The 18833-nt window shown below is 45.9% G+C and overlaps 1 protein-coding gene across 1 annotated transcript in view; it reads right to left on the bottom strand.

The window, feature by feature from the left end:
- Positions 1 to 2465: 2465 nt before the first annotated feature.
- SERHL2 (serine hydrolase like 2) overlaps positions 2466 to 18833 on the bottom strand; it is a gene marked incomplete at both ends in the record, with an annotated part of 881593 nt that continues 865225 nt past the window's right edge. Inside the window, one exon of the mRNA XM_082266295.1 lies at positions 2466 to 2585. Coding sequence (XP_082122421.1) covers positions 2466 to 2585 — 120 coding nt within the window. The remainder of the gene's footprint in view (positions 2586 to 18833) is intronic.

Raw genomic sequence — 18833 nt, 5'->3', positions numbered from 1 at the left:
TGCGGCCGGAGCGAGTGTAGGCAAAATGGCGCCGTTTGGCGCCGAAACCGCCGCTCCACAGTGCAGTAATGCACACATGTCATCCATGCATAAGAACACATGTCAGATCGCCGCAGCGATCGCTGTATATGCCCAAACATGCCAAAAAAACATGCCCCACAGCACACAGCTTTTCACACTGACCAGGCTGACACACAGAGTGTCACACAGCTCCCCCCCCCCCCTTGCAGCCCACAGCATGCAGCCGAGAGATAGGGAGACAAGCAGTGTGAATAGAGGCAGGTTACACAGTCCCAGACTGACACCCCCCCAGACAGACAGGTCCCCACATAGATACACTTACCTCTCAATGGCGTGGGGGACCCGCACAGGCGAACAAGCCGCTGCACATGAGGCAGGGAGAGTCGCAATTCAAGACGCACAAAATGGGGGTTAAGAAACCGCACAGCATCCAGTGAGGTAGCCACCTCACCAATCATCCCTGCACCGAACAGGGATGGGTCGTTCACTGTGCCAGGAGCGTTACCTGGCTGAACGCTCGATGGCAGGCTGGGGAGCCACTGACCCACGACCTTCGACCAGGGAGATCAGCCCGAGACCCAGCCCGCATGATCCTCTTCATCAGAAGAACTAACTAACGCTGACAAAAATAACAGCTAAGTAAAGGTAGAGAGAAAACTCAAACAAAATTTCAAAAAGAAGAAAGAGTCTGGGGCAGAAAGCCCCAGCACAGGAAAAGCCAGCCACTCCTGACAAGCTAGACATTAAAACTGAGATATGGTTGCAGGAAGTAGGAGGGTATTGACTGAGGGGACCACCCCTTGAGGGTGGGATATGTTAAAAGCTTTAATGTTAACATATTCTGTTGCCTAGCTACTCCTTCGGAGCAAAGTCTAATACCCCATATGTGACGAATATGAAGAGGCAGCGACTGTCGGAGGACGTAAGAGAAACTGATTTGCTAGAGCAGGAAGTGAGAGGATATACCCTCTGGGACTGCCCCTAGGGTGTGGCCAGAACGTTTTCTTTCCTGTCTAGTCCTACTCCTGTAGAGGGCAGCATAACCCGAGGGTGTTGAATCACCGAGGACTACGTTTGTCAATGAGCGGTAGAGAAAATCCTTTTCTCTTAAGCTCATTGACAGACGTAGTCCTCGTTGATTCAACACACTCGGGTTATGCTGCCCTCTACAGGAGTAGGACTAGACAGGAAAGAAAACATTCTGGCCACACCCTAGGGGCAGTCCCAGAGGGTATATCCTCTCACTTCCTGCTCTAGCAAATCAGTTATGTCACAAAGCAGTGTTTAGAGAATTTAACCCAACTGTGAAAGGGGCCTTGAGGTTCATATAATATATTCAACAAACTATTATAGAAAAATCTAAACTGCAGGTTAAAAATTAAAGTGGACCTTACAGCAACTTTTCAAAGCTTGAATGAATAAACCCCTGACAGATGGCAATATACTGCCAATAGTAGTATTATTTTTTTTAAAAAACACTTTGACTTAAAAATAAAAAGCAGTCCTTGGTGTATAGTCTACTCACTTTGTCTAAGCTAAGATGATGTAATTGGTCTTCTGCAGGAAGAAGGTAGCATTTACTTAATTACCCTCTTTCACAGTGAACAGACTTCAATGGCATAGCTTTTTATCAAGTCAGCGATGAGAGGCTGATCTGTGGCAGACATTTTTTAACCCGGGATTGAAATAATTGTGTCATATCTTAACAAGCATCTTGCATCGTCTAAAACTTAGATGCTGACCCTACATAAAATCTGAACAAAGATGGCTCCATCCTTCTGTAAACAAAAACAGATGAAAGCATTTTCAGGTACTGTGATTTCTCCGAGAAAATATACACGATACTAGGTCCACATTCTTTAATGTCAAATTTCTTTGAATAATATTGTTAATTTCAAATATGGCCAAACCACAACATGCAATCCATAAAACATCTTGGAAAAAAGCAGGCCTTTAAAGCCCACTTAAAACTGCAAATTTTATTACTGTGATGGAATGAGGCTACAGACATTAATAAATGTGGGTGTCTTTTTTTTTTTTTAACTTTGCTGGCTGCTGTAAAGGCTGAAAACCTTTTCAGCAGCAAGTGATTGTGAGCTGGACCTTTGCCCAACACAGAGTATAGCAGTCGGGGTGACCAATGGTATCCCCTCTACACACCACTCCAAAAAACAGTGCTCACACTCACTCGGCAGTGCAGTTGACTGCAGCACTGTGCAGTGGGGCTTGTCTAACTACTAGATATTGGGATCCCTGAACTCTGTTAAGCAGAAGTCCACTCTCTCTTAACATTTGTTGCAGCATAAAAGAAAAAAAGCAGGACACCCACATTTATCACTGTGCAGAAGGGCTGCATTCCAGAAATAACATTAAAAGGTTCAGTTGGGCAGTAAATGCTTTCTAAGAGTATGTAAATGTGTACATGCCCTAAAGGTAGACTATGGTTAAAGCTGTGAATGAATATATAGTTGTTCACGTAATTCATCTGTGATGATCTTCGCAACCTTTTCTGGTTCATTTAAATGCACAAAGTGATTTCCATCCACAACAGTGGACTTAAAACGCTGTGGAAATAAAAACCGGTAGAAGTGATTATTAGTTTACCATAACAATGCAGGTATTTCCACCATCTATAGTAAAAAATAAACTACATGTGTGCCAGTCAAAGCAACAATACTAAGAATCTGCAAGACTGGCAGTGTTAGAATTTTTCCAGAGGATGTGACTGAATTAAATAGTCAATTCAGATACGAAAATACACTATATTGTCAAAAGTATTGGGGTGCTTGCCTTTACACGCAAATTAACTTTAATGGCATCCCAGTCTTAGTCACAAGGGTTCAGTATTGAGTGGGCCCACTCTTTGCAGCTATAACAGCTGCAACTCTTCTGGGAAGGCTGTCCACAAGGTTTAGGAGTAGGTCTTTGGGAATGTTTGACCGATTTTCCTGAAATGCATTAGTCAGGTCAGGCACTGATTTCGGATGAGAAGGCCTGACTCGCAGTCTCCATTCTAATTCATCCCAAAGGTGTTCTATTGGGTTGAGGTCAGGACTCTGTGCAGATCAGTCAAGTTCCTTCACCCCAAACTCGCTCATCCATGCCTTTATGGACCTTGCTTTGTGCACTGGTCCAAATCATTTGGTGGAGGGGAGATTATGGTGTGGAGTTGTTTTTCAAAGGTTGGGAGTAACCCTTAGTTCCAGTGAAGCAAACTCTTAAGGCTTCAGCATACCAAGCCATTTTGGACAATTTCATGCTCCCAACTTTTTAGGAACAGTTTGGGGATGGCCCCTGTCAAAAAAGCCAAAGGGTATCCAGTCACAACTTACCAACCAGCCCGCGACCAACCAAATTAACCTGTCTAACAGAATGTGTTAAAAACAGGGGTTTAGTTGCACACATTTGCAAATACATGCGTAAGCTGCAGACCCGGGCAAGGCACCCTGACCTCTGCAAACCATAACTCTACCTTTAAAGAGTCTACACAGTGAGAGCACATGTATTCTGATGGATAGATGGAGGACAGGTGCCTTTAGGGAGCCCACCCCTCCTTAAAGGCGCAGGTTGACACTGAACACCCAGCACGTTGCACAATGGCAGCAGTGTATTGCCTGACCAATATAACAACAACATTACAAAAAATGGTTACTTCCCCCAAATATAACTGGTCTTAACAGCAAGGAGCACTGGAAGGGCAAATGCATGTAAAAAAAAGTCAAAGAGTTTCAAGTCACAACTTACCAACCAGCCTGCGACCTTCCTGTTCCAATATGACTGCGCACCAGTGCATAAAGCAAGGTCCATAAGGACATGGATGAGCGAGTTTGGGGAGGAGGAACTTGACTGGCCTGCACGGAGTCCTGACCTCAACCCCATAAAACACCTTTGGGATGAATTAGAGTGGAGACATGAGCCTGACCCCACAAATGCGCTTCTGGGAGAATGGTCAAACATTCCCATAGAAACACTCAAATCTTGTAGACAGCCTTCCCAGGAGAGTTAAAGCTGTTATAGCTGCAAACATTGGGCCAACTCAATACTGAATCCTACGGACTAAGACTGAGATGCCATTAAAATTCATGTGTGTGTAAAGGTAGGTATCCCAATACTTTTGACAACATAGTGTAGGAGTCCCACAACCTCTGGAAGAAATGTTAAAACATAACAGGAAGTGAGGGAAAATCTCTCTAAAAGAGCCCCAGGTAGCAGTAAAAACCTGAGAGGAACTCTGATTCTTTCCCATATTATACCAAACCAGAAAGAAAGTTTTTTTGGGGTTTGATATAGATTTTAAGTGAACTAAATAATTTAAAACTGCACTATTAAAACTCAAAATGCCTGACAAAGGTTTAGGTTTATAAAATAGTTCAACTGTTTGAAATGTTTCTTTACTCAGTTGTTCATTTCCTTGCCCTTTTCACTTTTTTTATAACCAAATTGTGATAATGCCTAGCCACTGCATGAGTAAATTATAACCCCTTATTTGAGTAGATGACTATGAAGTCCAACATTACTTGTGAAGTATTCTTCACAAGCATGGGTCAAAGAGGTTGTACTAGAAAGAATAAACAACTATATAGGAGAAGAGATGCATAATAGGATTTTTGTACTCACCATAAAATCCATTTCTCTGAGCTCATTAATGGACACAGCGCTCCAATAATCCTGACTATAGGGTTATATCGCCTTCTGTAGGAGTAGGACTAGGCAGAACAAAAAAATTAGCTACGCTCATAAGCCGTCCTCAGCTGGTATATAACCCCCTCTCTGCTATAGGTATTCAGTTTAGTAGCAAGCAGTATTAGAAGTACCAAAACTCAGTTGGGGGTGGAGAGGGAGGAGCCTGCTAATGGCGCCAAGGAGGAGAGACGCTTAGCCTCTGAGCAACCCCCCCTGGGATGCAGACGAGCATGGAGATCTCTCCTACCCCATCCACCCGCTAGACCCCGCCGACCCTGACCTGGGACCTGAACTGCCGCTAAGCCGATCGGGTTGCACGAGTGGTGGTGCGATCCGCTGCTCGACTATAGGAGGAGCCAGCCACCGTTGTGCAGGAGAGCTCGGAGTGAGGCGAGCAGCCGCAGACGCCGGGAAAGAGTGTGTAACCGGCGGGCGGTGTACGGAAGCCGGAGTAGACTGACATCCTCCGAGAAGCACGGAGCAGTGGTCCCCAGATGTACGGGAGCAGACCAGTGCAGAGGATGGCCGAGAAGGCTCTGGAGGTCAGGAAGGTGAGAGGGGGGATATCCCCCCCCCCTATAAGCATAAAATCTACTATATCAAATTTAGACTGTCTTACTCACTAATCTCCCTTGTGGTTGACTGGACACAAGCAAAGAGAGGTTGTCTATTATATACCTGCCAAATGCTGGGACTACTGTCCGTACTTCTGAGGGCTGCTGTTGGTGTTGAAGTGCCTGGGCTATTCTGTTTAAGATTATAATAAGAGCAACTGAAGAGACCAAGGGAGCTGTACCTGGCTGGTGTTGTTGAATAAATATAGTTGTGACACCTGATCCTGATATTGAAAACACTGGGCGATTTCTTAAGCGTAAATGAAAATAGATGGGGACAATACACAGCGCTTAACCCCCCTAGGAAGGCCTGCAAGAAGCAAAAATTTACAGGGTCCGCAGGCATAAGAAATAGTGCCATTAGCGGGGAAGGCAGAGAACTGAACTTATAATAATAAACTAGAAATTGAAACAGAAACCCCAGACACTGCCTTATCTAAACCCTGACGGACCAGAGATAAGGCAAATAGAAAATGAAAAACAAATCAGCAAAAGACGGGGGTGGGAAAATGCCAAAATTAAGTGCAAGCCCAGCATCTATCAAAAAATATATGACTGCGGAAGTCACGGTAGAAAATAGCGAAAAACAAACATCAACAAAACCAAAACACAGTAATGAAAGCAACATGAAAACCCATAACCAGAAAACAGCAGAGATGGGTGAAGGAAGCAGCCCTGATCAGATAAAAGATAAGGTACAGATGGATAAAGGACCGATGGATAAAAACCCTGATTTTTGTGGAGAGGAGGAACGAAGGGATAAAAACCAACAAGAGAGGAAATTAAAGAAATGTTTTCTAACCTGGAACAGTCTATCAAAAAAGACATGGCAATCCTACATGGGGACCTAGGGCACATGGTAAGGAGAGTAGAAGAAGTAGAGGAGATACTAGGAGAAATAGGGACAGAAGAAAAAACCTAAGAATCCGTGGACTCCCAGAAAAGGGGCAAGATGAAAATGTAGAAGAAATGTTGGAAATTATTTTTAATCCCTTACAAGGAAGAGAAACAACAACAAAATTGGAAATTTAAAGATCTCACAGAATAAGGAAGCCACAAAACGCACCAAAAGAATCCTCAAGAGATACTATTGTGAGATTTCACAGATACAAAACAAAATTCCTGATCTGGGAAAAAATAAAATGTCGCCCCCTATTAAAATATGAAGGAACAGAGATACAAGTGTATGCCGACTTGTCACAGGAGACATTGGCAAGGAAACAAACTTAAACCAATGATTGAAGTGTTGAAACAACACAATATCCATGCATGCTTAGGAGTCAGAAGAGAAGGGAGGACATTAAGATTAAGATTCCCGGAAGAACTGGAGGATTTCGATCCCTCAGACTTATTTTAGAACTTTGAAATCTTTAATCATCAGATTTATCTGGAAAAGATGTAAACCTAGAATACAATATGCAGTATTAATCAAGGGTAAAAATCAAGGGGGCCTAGCAGTACCAGACTTCAAAAAATATTACGATGCAACTATTCTCTCACGAGTGATGGAATGGGGAAAAACAAAAAGTGAAAAAAAACTGGGTAAAAACAGAATGCACAATGAGTCACACCCACTTAGGAAAAATTAAATGGATACCTGCACAACACAGAAATTTAAACTTTAAGGCTCCATGTACACGGGACGTTGTTAAAAGTCCCTTTGAATGCTGGAATTTTTAGGACGTTTGAAACGTCCGTTCGGTCGCGTTTGTACCCGCGTTTAGCGGCGTTTGCGTTTAGAAGCGTTCCTAGAGGTCAAAAAAAATTATTCCCCTTTAAAATGGAAAAACGCGAACGCTAAACGCGGGTCATCGCGTTCAGACGCGTTTGAAACGCCGGGAAACACACGTTCGAACGCAAATAATTGCATTCTAACAACAGTCCCTGAACGCAACTGCCTGCAAATGAGTGTAAACGACCCTGTGTACATGGACAGATAAGATAAAATGTAGATGGGTTCAGGGGCTTCTGAAAAAAACGCCCAACTGCTCCTAAACGGCCATTTCCAGCGTCCCGTGTACATGGAGCCTAATACACACCCGATCACAATTCAAGCACTTAAAATTTGGGACTTAACTCACAAAAGAAACAAATGGCAATATAATTCACCGTTAATTCCTTTAAAAGACACTAATCATTTTCCACCAGGGCAAGAAAAAATGGGAGGAAAGTGGATAGGAGATGAGGATGCACGTTTGAGAGACATTATGGACAATGACCAAATATACACATATGAGGAGAATTAAAACAAAAAAGCAAAGATTGGAGACTCGACGAGTGGCGATATTGCCAGTTGAGACACTTTGTGACTTCCTTGCCAAAACCGCTGAGAAGGGGAGAAGATTTGCTCCCTTTTGAGCGGATCTGCTCCTCCGAGAAAGATGATAATAAAATATCAAATATATATAAAATCCTAGTGGACTTGACAGGACCGCTGGTCCCGCCATTCATCAACAAATGGGAGAGGGAACTGGGTACACGAAATAGAGATTTTCACTTAGGAAAAAGTTTAAAATGAATACATAGTTCCACAGTTGATATAAATATAGCTGAAATGAATTACAAATGCATTGCAAGATGGTACATTACCCCCCGATAAAGCTCATAATTATCAAAAAGAAAAATCAAAAAACTGCTGGAGGGGTTGTTTAGAAGTAGGCACAATGGCGCATTTATGGTGGGATTGTCCAAAAATCAAAAAGTACTGGAAGGAAATCTTGGACCTAATCAAAATAATTACGAAAATAGAGATCCCGGAAGATCCCTGGTACTGCCTATTTCACGGTATTAAAAATTCCATTAGGCAATATAAAACAACATTAATACCCCAACTGATAAATGCAGCAAAAGGATTAATCCTGTTATTTTGGCAAAGGGAAGAGGCCCCGACCATGGGAGACTGGGTACAGAGAGTTGAAAGAATAAGAACATTGGAATACATGAGAGATTGGGAAGAAGACGATACAGAGGAATGGGGTGATGTATGGGAAAATTGGAGAGAGTTTAAGACAACGAGAGAATATGCTAAATGGAGTGGAGAAAAAGAGAAAGACAATTAGTAACGGATAAGGGGGGGACCAATAGAGGGAAAATAAGGGAAGGGAGAAGTTATACCACTGGAAATTGAAGTTTTTAATGTATGAAATGTATTTGTATGTTCCTTTCTTTTTAAAAAAAAAAATAAATAAATAAAAAAAAAAAAGAAGTACCAAAACTCCATAGAGGGGTGGGTGCTGTATCCGTTGATGAACTCAGAAAAATAGATTTTACAGTAAGTCCAAAAATCCTATTTTCTCTTTAGTTCATCGACAGACACAGCACTCCATTAATCCTGACTATAGGGACATCCAAAAGCAGTGCCAAAAGGAAAATGAGGGGTGTGGAAAATAACAGAAGGCTAAACACAAGAGCCCTAACAGGAGCTCAACCAGGACACAGGAGCCCCATCGGAAATAAAAATGTAAAGAAAAACACCCCTCAAGAGGGAACAGCCCCTCTTAAACAGCAGCCTGCAAGATCTTGCGGCCAAAAGAAGCATCCGCAGATGCCAAAATATATACTTTCTAGATTTTGGTGAAAGTATGCACCGACGACCAAGTGGCCGCCTTGCAAACCTGAGATATTGACGCTTGATGACACAAGGCCCAGGAAGTACTAAGCGCCCGAGTGGAATGCGCCGTGACAGGGAAAGGAGGAACCTGACCTTTAATAGAATAGGCCTGAGTCACCATCTGTCTGATCCATCTAGAGATGGTAGCTGAAGAAGCAGCCAGCCCTTTCCTTGATCCCTGTGTAACCACAAAAAGCGAGTCTGACCTCTGAAAGGACTCTGTGGCTGCCAGATACACCTGAATCGCTCGAACCACATCCAAAGCATGCAGAGCAAATTCCTTGGGATGACCTGGCCTGGCACACAAGGAAGGCAAAACAATGTCCTCATTTAAATGGAAGTCTGAGACAACCTTAGGTAGGAACGATGGACAGGGACGAACAACCACCTTATCTCTATGGACCACCAAATCACACCAAGAAATGTACGCTTTCCACGTACGATGGTACAACTTTCTAGAAGTCGACTTTCTCGCCTTCAACATAGTCGGGATCACTGATCCAGACAAACCTCTATCCCTCAGTACCTGGCTTTCAACAGATAAGCCCTCAAAACCAGCGACTGTAGAGCAGGATGAAAGCTCAGCCCTTGGAACAACTGGTCCTCTCTGAGAGATAGCCCCAGAGGGACGTTTATGGCCCCCGAATTACCTGAAGACCTTCGCCCTCGATCCCCTGCAGGAACCACAGAAGAAGCTTGAGAAGAGGAAGGTATTGGCCCCACAGTGGCACTAAGACTATTGCAGCATCTACAAGAGGCACCCGTGACCTTGGCTTGAACCTCTATCTTTCTGGTGGACCGATCCTGCTAAATGAGCCGTATACAGGCCTGTGCAAATGGAACTACCTTGAAGGTGGACACCCCCATGCCTATAACCTGTATGCAGGTCGAGAGAAAAGACGGTCTGCGTGACAGCAGCTGGCTAATCACGGACTGTGGTTCCCGAAGTTTGACCAGAAGAAGGACCACCCTGGTCGACATTAAATCCAAAGTCAGACCCAGGTGATTCAATTTCCTGGATGGGGATAGGGGGGACCTTGGGTAGTTCAGGAGTCACCCGAACCTTTGCAGGACTTCTATCCGCACAAGGAGACTCAGAGCCTAAAACCCTTGAAACTGACAAACTCTGCCCCCCTTCTTTGGTATCCCCAAAAGGATAATTTAGTGGATCGCCTTGACACTCACGAAAAAGGTCCACAGAGCCGGAAATCAGCAAAGATGTCTCCCCACCCCAGTTATGGGGCAGACCTTCATGCTGAAGGGGTCTTGTCTGCGAGTCCAGAAAAGCCAGCTCTAGGCTTACCAGGCCAAGGTTGCTTGAAATCTCCTGAGGAAGACATGAAAGATCTATTCAAAAATCAAGAATGTGCTGTGCCTGAACATACGTGCCAAGTGAATTAACAAATCGAAATCTGAGAGTAAGTAACTCAAATAATCCCATAAACATAAGAGTGCTAGGAAAAAAGTCCATGTGACAGAGTGATGTTGAATTCCCAAAACGCCAATCGCCTCCATGGGCGTGCTTCAATCCACCACCACTAAATTAAAGCCTCTCACCTTCATCTCTGACCCAGGAGTCACCCAGGGTCAGATATAGCAGTCCCCCACAGGGGTATGATGGATAGTCAAGCCCTTGTCATGTGACTTATATTACTGGAGAGAAGGAGGATCTCTGCTGGTTGCAGTTTCTGATTATTGTAATGAAAGTCTCCTGTAAGATTCACTGATGAGTTCAGCTGGACCAAGCTGTGTGTGTCCAGCTTGGGGCTGCTGCCTATCTTCCAGTGCCATTAGAGCCTGCTACATGGACTACTGCCATTCCCAGAGGGGACATTGTCTGGAACAAGGGACTTTGTCTGGGACTTGAACTAGGTCCTCTTTGTGCGGGTGTATGTGCCATTTGATCCCGGACATCCTATTGTGAGACCTTGCTGACTATCCATCATAGCCCTGTGGGGGACTGCTATATCTGACCCTGGGTGACTCCTGGGTCAGAGATTAAGGTGAGAGGCTTTAATTTAGTGGTGGGGGATTGGAGCAAGCTCACGGAGGTGATTGGCATTTTGGGAATTCAACATCACTCTGTCACATGGACTTTTTTTTCCTAGCACTCTTATGTTTATGGGATTATTTGAGTTGCTTACTCTCAGATTTTGATTTGTTAATTCACTTGGCACGTATGTTCTAGTGCAGCACATTCTTGATTTTTGTATATTGCTTTGTGTAGTGGGAGCACAATTAGTGTTTGCAGCTGGATATTGTCAGTTTGCTCTTATAGTGTCACTACTTATATTTTATTATTCACTTTGTTTATATATTATTGCGCTGATAGCTTTACACTATTTTTATGAAAGATCTATTACCTTATCTGCAGTTCAGGAAGCATGAAATATATTTTTTTAGGGCTGAGACGGAGGGCCCACGTTTGCGACGAGGCTCCTTTCCTTTTCTAGACTGTGGCAGGAAGGTACTCCCCCCCCCCCCCGTGAGACCCTTAATAATGTCATCCAGAGTAGCCCCAAACAGGCAATTGACTTGAAAGGGCAGATCAATGAGAGCTTTCTTGAAAGCTTGGTCTGCAGACCATTTCTTAAGCCACAGCACACGCCTAATCACTACCACTGAAACAGAGAGCATGGACAGCATGGGATCTGCATCACAAATAAACTGCCCCTGGACCAACTGGTCCTCCAGATCAACATAAGCAGAGGGAACCTGCTCGTTCTCTAGACCCTGGTGCAAAAGTTTGGCCCATTCAGTTAGGGTTTGAGACACCAGGGCCGAGGCCAGGACCGGTCGCAATGCCGAACCTGCCAGAGTAAACATACTGCGTGCCACAGACTCCACTTTCCTTGCAGGCGGGTCTTTATAGGACCGGGAATTCTCTACTGGGATTATGGTTGCTTTATTCAACCTGGAAACAGGAGGGTCCACCACCAGTGGATTGGTCCACTTTTTTAAAAGTGATTCCTCAAAAGGGTAACGTGCTGCAAAACGTTTGGGGACCATAAAGGGTTGCTTTGGTTGGCCCCACTCCTTATAGACAAATCTGTCAAAAGAGAGAAGATAAGGAAATACCTTAGCTATACGGGGCATATTGTGTGTACCAAAAGGGACAGCCACATCCGTGTCTACATTAACCACATCCTCCATTTTTATCATCAGTGCAATCACAGTGCCATCCATGCCCCATCAGTGCAATCACAGGGCCATCCGTACCCCATCAGTACAATCACAGTGCCATCAGTGGCCCATCAGTACAATCACTGTGCCATTAGTGCGCCATCAGTGCAATCAAAGTGCCATCACATTACCATCCATGTCCCATCAGTGCAATCACATTGCCATCAGTGCAATCACAGTGCCCCACTAGTGCAATCACTATGCCATCAGTGCAATCATAGTGCCCCATAAGTGCAATCAATGTGCCATCAGTGTCCCATCAGTGCAATCACAGTGTCCCATCAGTGCAATTACAGTACAATCACAGTGCCCCATTAGTGCAATCAGAGTGCCCCATCAGTGCAATCAGAGTGCCCCATCAGTGCAATCAGAGTGCCATCCATGCCCCATCAGTGCAATCACGGTGCCATCAGTGCAATCACAGTGCCATCCGTACCCCATCAGTGCAATCACAGTGCCATCAGTGGCCCATCAGTACAATCACTGTGCCATTAGTGCCCCATCAGTGCAATCAAAGTGCCATCACATTACCATCCATGTCCCATCAGTGCAATCACATTGCCATCAGTGCCCCATCAGTGCAATCACAGTTCCCCACTAGTGCAATCACTATGCCATCAGTACAATCACAGTGCCCCATAAGTGCAATCAATGTGCCATCAGTGTCCCATCAGTGCAGTCATAGTGTCCCATCAGTGCAATTACAGTACAATCACAGTGCCCCATTAGTGCAATCAGAGTGAGCCATCACAGTGCTCCACCAATGTCAATACAGTGCCCCATCAGTGCAATCACAGTGTCATCAGTGCCCCATCAGTGCAATCAGTGTCCCATCAAAGCAATCACAGTGCCCCATCAGTGGCATCACAGTATCCCATCACAGTGCCCCACCAGTGCCAACCCAGTGCAACTATAGTGCCCCATCAGTGCAATCACAGTTCCCCATCAGTGCAATCCCAGTGCCCCTTCAGTCATATCACAGTGCGCCATCACAGTGCCCCATCAGTTTTAATACAGTGCCCCATCAGTGCAATCACAGTGCCATCAGTGCAATCATAGTGCCACCACAGTGCCCCATCAGTTAAATTACAGTGCCATTAGTGCCCCATCAGTGCAATCATAGTGCCCCATCAGTGGCATCACAGTGTCTCATCACTGCCATTACAGTGCCCCATCAGTGCCATCACAGTGCCCTATGACTGCCATCACCAGTAAATCTGACTTCCTGATAAATGTAAAAGTTAATTTTAATTATCATGAAAGAATATAATGGATGTGGGGGCCTTTTGGTGTGCGTGATATTTTTTTTTGGGGGGGGGGGGCAGCATTTCATTCTTGGACCCAGGCAGCACAATGTCTTGAGCCAGCCCTGCCAAGGACTCACCACTACCAGCCAGAGGAGCATCGTATGTTAGGATTCAGCAACTCGCCATGTGTGCTAGCAGTCCCTAGATCCGGGAGAAGGAAGAGGAGAGCCTGGAGCCCAGGCACCGCTGAACGCCTTCGGCTGTCTCCAGCATCATGCTGGACCATGGGGAAAATGGCCACTGTGACGTCACGGACCACACAAACATGGCCGCCAGCCAAAGGCCAAACCAAGGAATAATGGCTGCCGGGTTACTGCCAAATGCCAGCAGCCTGTCTGGGAAAGCCACACAGGAGTCTTCACTGCACCCTCTGCATTGGGACCTCCCCCCAGACCCCAGGTACTGCACCCCATATTTGCCATGGCAGGGCATTCACCACCACATGAGCCCCCCGGGGAATATTCACAGATGGGGGATGAAGGGGAGATAGGGAAAACAAGCCCAGTTTAACTGAGGGATTAGGATGTGAGGAGGGAACCTGCAGGCAGGTCCTACAATCCCTGGGGGGTACCCGCATCCACCCCACCCTACACAAAGGAGGAGAGGGGGAATGTACTTACCTCTCCATGGATGCGGGTACCACTCCAGACAGAACCTCTCTCCATGAAGTAGTGGGGCTGTCACGTATGCGACCCTGTGACAGCCTCAGTCTGTTGAGGCTATGTCATGGCCAACCTAGCTTGTAGCTGTGGTCTGCATGCACTCAGTGGCTGGACTGGGGTGACTACTGGATCTAGAGCCCGCTAGTTGATTGTAGATCTCCCAGAGAAAAAAGCAAAAAGATGCATGGAAGGAGAAAAAGGCAAAAAAACTGCTAGGACCAAAATATACCAGCAGGGAGCCTAGGTCTTTACTCCTGACTAAACAGTGTGAGTAGGGGAAGAAACCCTACGAAAAAAATGGAAAATGGCTCCAGGTGTCAGAGCCAAAAAAACAGAAAGGGATAAAACTGAAAAGGAGAAAGACCCTGGTGCAAAAGTTTGGCCCATTCAGTTAGGGTTTGAGACACCAGGGCCGAGGCCAGGACCGGTCGCAATGCCGAACCTGCCAGAGTAAACATACTGCGTGCCACAGACTCCACTTTCCTTGCAGGCGGGTCTTTATAGGACCGGGAATTCTCTACTGGGATTATGGTTGCTTTATTCAACCTGGAAACAGGAGGGTCCACCACCAGTGGATTGGTCCACTTTTTTAAAAGTGATTCCTCAAAAGGGTAACGTGCTGCAAAACGTTTGGGGACCATAAAGGGTTGCTTTGGTTGGCCCCACTCCTTATAGACAAATCTGTCAAAAGAGAGAAGATAAGGAAATACCTTAGCTATACGGGGCATATTGTGTGTACCAAAAGGGACAGCCACATCCGTGTCTACATTAACCACATCCTCCATTTTTATCATCAGTGCAATCACAGTGCCATCCATGCCCCATCAGTGCAATCACAGGGCCATCCGTACCCCATCAGTACAATCACAGTGCCATCAGTGGCCCATCAGTACAATCACTGTGCCATTAGTGCGCCATCAGTGCAATCAAAGTGCCATCACATTACCATCCATGTCCCATCAGTGCAATCACATTGCCATCAGTGCAATCACAGTGCCCCACTAGTGCAATCACTATGCCATCAGTGCAATCATAGTGCCCCATAAGTGCAATCAATGTGCCATCAGTGTCCCATCAGTGCAATCACAGTGTCCCATCAGTGCAATTACAGTACAATCACAGTGCCCCATTAGTGCAATCAGAGTGCCCCATCAGTGCAATCAGAGTGCCCCATCAGTGCAATCAGAGTGCCATCCATGCCCCATCAGTGCAATCACGGTGCCATCAGTGCAATCACAGTGCCATCCGTACCCCATCAGTGCAATCACAGTGCCATCAGTGGCCCATCAGTACAATCACTGTGCCATTAGTGCCCCATCAGTGCAATCAAAGTGCCATCACATTACCATCCATGTCCCATCAGTGCAATCACATTGCCATCAGTGCCCCATCAGTGCAATCACAGTTCCCCACTTGTGCAATCACTATGCCATCAGTACAATCACAGTGCCCCATAAGTGCAATCAATGTGCCATCAGTGTCCCATCAGTGCAGTCATAGTGTCCCATCAGTGCAATTACAGTACAATCACAGTGCCCCATTAGTGCAATCAGAGTGAGCCATCACAGTGCTCCACCAATGTCAATACAGTGCCCCATCAGTGCAATCACAGTGTCATCAGTGCCCCATCAGTGCAATCAGTGTCCCATCAAAGCAATCACAGTGCCCCATCAGTGGCATCACAGTATCCCATCACAGTGCCCCACCAGTGCCAACCCAGTGCAACTATAGTGCCCCATCAGTGCAATCACAGTTCCCCATCAGTGCAATCCCAGTGCCCCTTCAGTCATATCACAGTGCGCCATCACAGTGCCCCATCAGTTTTAATACAGTGCCCCATCAGTGCAATCACAGTGCCATCAGTGCAATCATAGTGCCACCACAGTGCCCCATCAGTTAAATTACAGTGCCATTAGTGCCCCATCAGTGCAATCACAGTGCCCCATCAGTGGCATCACAGTGTCTCATCACTGCCATTACAGTGCCCCATCAGTGCCATCACAGTGCCCTATGACTGCCATCACCAGTAAATCTGACTTCCTGATAAATGTAAAAGTTAATTTTAATTATCATGAAAGAATATAATGGATGTGGGGGCCTTTTGGTGTGCGTGATATTTTTTTTTTGGGGGGGGGGGCAGCATTTCATTCTTGGACCCAGGCAGCACAATGTCTTGAGCCAGCCCTGCCAAGGACTCACCACTACCAGCCAGAGGAGCATCGTATGTTAGGATTCAGCAACTCGCCATGTGTGCTAGCAGTCCCTAGATCCGGGAGAAGGAAGAGGAGAGCCTGGAGCCCAGGCACCGCTGAACGCCTTCGGCTGTCTCCAGCATCATGCTGGACCATGGGGAAAATGGCCACTGTGACGTCACGGACCACACAAACATGGCCGCCAGCCAAAGGCCAAACCAAGGAATAATGGCTGCCGGGTTACTGCCAAATGCCAGCAGCCTGTCTGGGAAAGCCACACAGGAGTCTTCACTGCACCCTCTGCATTGGGACCTCCCCCCAGACCCCAGGTACTGCACCCCATATTTGCCATGGCAGGGCATTCACCACCACATGAGCCCCCCGGGGAATATTCACAGATGGGGGATGAAGGGGAGATAGGGAAAACAAGCCCAGTTTAACTGAGGGATTAGGATGTGAGGAGGGAACCTGCAGGCAGGTCCTACAATCCCTGGGGGGTACCCGCATCCACCCCACCCTACACAAAGGAGGAGAGGGGGAATGTACTTACCTCTCCATGGATGCGGGTACCACTCCAGACAGAACCTCTCTCCATGAAGTAGTGGGGCTGTCACGTATGCGACCCTGTGACAGCCTCAGTCTGTTGAGGCTATGTCATGGCCAACCTAGCTTGTAGCTGTGGTCTGCATGCACTCAGTGGCTGGACTGGGGTGACTACTGGATCTAGAGCCCGCTAGTTGATTGTAGATCTCCCAGAGAAAAAAGCAAAAAGATGCATGGAAGGAGAAAAAGGCAAAAAAACTGCTAGGACCAAAATATACCAGCAGGGAGCCTAGGTCTTTACTCCTGACTAAACAGTGTGAGTAGGGGAAGAAACCCTACGAAAAAAATGGAAAATGGCTCCAGGTGTCAGAGCCAAAAAAACAGAAAGGGATAAAACTGAAAAGGAGAAAGAGAAAAAGAACAAAAAATGTAGAAAAGGGAAAAAGGAAGAAAGGGTAAAGGGAAAAAGCAGAGCAAAAAGAAAAAGAAACTGGGGAGAAAGAAGGGAAGGGGGGGGGGAGGAAAAGGAAAAGAAAGGCCAAAGTAGAGAAGGAAGGAAAAGGAGGGGAAAAGAAAACGGGGTGGATGGGGAAGGGGAAGAGCAAGAAGGGCAGCAAAATGAAAGGGAAAGGGAAGGGGGGGGGGAAAGGGGGAAAAAAACAGAAATAGAAAAAAGAAAAAAAAAACAAACAAAACAATAGACAAGAGAAAGAGGAGCTAGACAAGGAGCAATGGAGGGCTGGTGGGATTTTTAAAGGTACCGTAAATCATAAAGTAACAACAATATATAAAATATAAATATTTATTTATACATGTTAAAAACAAGTACTGGAAAAACACATAAATCGTTGAAGCAAACAGTGATACAATGCAAAGGTACAAAAATGGCAATGTATATAGATATACCACTCATCTAATGTGGAACTTCATCGGAAATTAACCCGACATGTTTGGCGGACTGTGAAAAGCCGCTTCTTCAGGGGTCTATGTCATGGTATGCAATTTAAGCCTTTATTGACCTGCATGGTATAGATGGCAAAAGCAAAAAATGATTATACATAACTATAGGAGACGGTCAAGCATGCAAATGTGGCACCCCTATACATACACCACGTGTCTCACCCAAGTACATCACCCGGAAAACCGCCAAGGGGGACAGACATGCACCCCCACACACGCCTCACCCACGGATGTGGAAGGAGAATAGGGGAGGGACACCAGACAGCAAAAAGCCCATGACCCAAGGGACATCATGCAAATGTGCCAACTGTCATGGTCAATAAGTGAGAGAAAGGCCTGAACACCAAGAAAAAAAAGGAAGAAAAACGCTCCACTTGCAGTCATTACCTAGGCAAAAGCTATTCATTGAGTGTGATGTAATAAAAACAGCAAGGGGATTAGCCCTGTTAGAGGACTATCCGAGATAGGACGGGGAGTTCCTGTATATAAAAAAGAGCACAAATAGAGAATATATGTAATGGCTGTGGAGCTGCAGATAGGATGTGGCCAATGGAAAAAAGGGAAAAAGCTACCTCGTATGATAGGAACTGGACAATCCTGAGAGGCCAGTTGTTAGAGTATTTATAGCAATACAAAATGTCACCGGGTTGGCAACAGCAAGCCGATCCCCGGGTGAGCCCGTAAGGGGTAAGCACAGTGTCCAAAAGGAAATACAATAATAAAAATGCATCTGGTTGAAAAATAAATAAGGATTAGAATGTATCAAAGAGGAAAGAACAAGGTATGGTTTCATGGAGGGATAATGCCGTAGGTGCTTACCAAATGGTATCCATAGTGAGGGTAAAGGCCATCTCTCAAAAGCGCCACTCTGAAGCCCGCCTAAATACTTCTTCAACCTGACGCCTAGTGCACGTCATTGACGTGCGCCCTAGGCGCAGGTCAGATCCTCAACTGCGCACGCAACAGGGTGCGCGCGCAGTGCTACACTGAACCCAGCCGCACTGCGCAGCTGCGTGCAGCCACAGGAGCGGAGGTGGAGGGGGAGGAACCCTCTCCAC

This window comes from Pelophylax lessonae, assembly GCF_965119305.1.
Source record: "Pelophylax lessonae genome assembly, chromosome: 8".
In the NCBI taxonomy this organism is placed as follows: Eukaryota; Metazoa; Chordata; class Amphibia; order Anura; family Ranidae; genus Pelophylax; species Pelophylax lessonae.
This window is presented reverse-complemented; position numbering and strand designations above follow the sequence as displayed.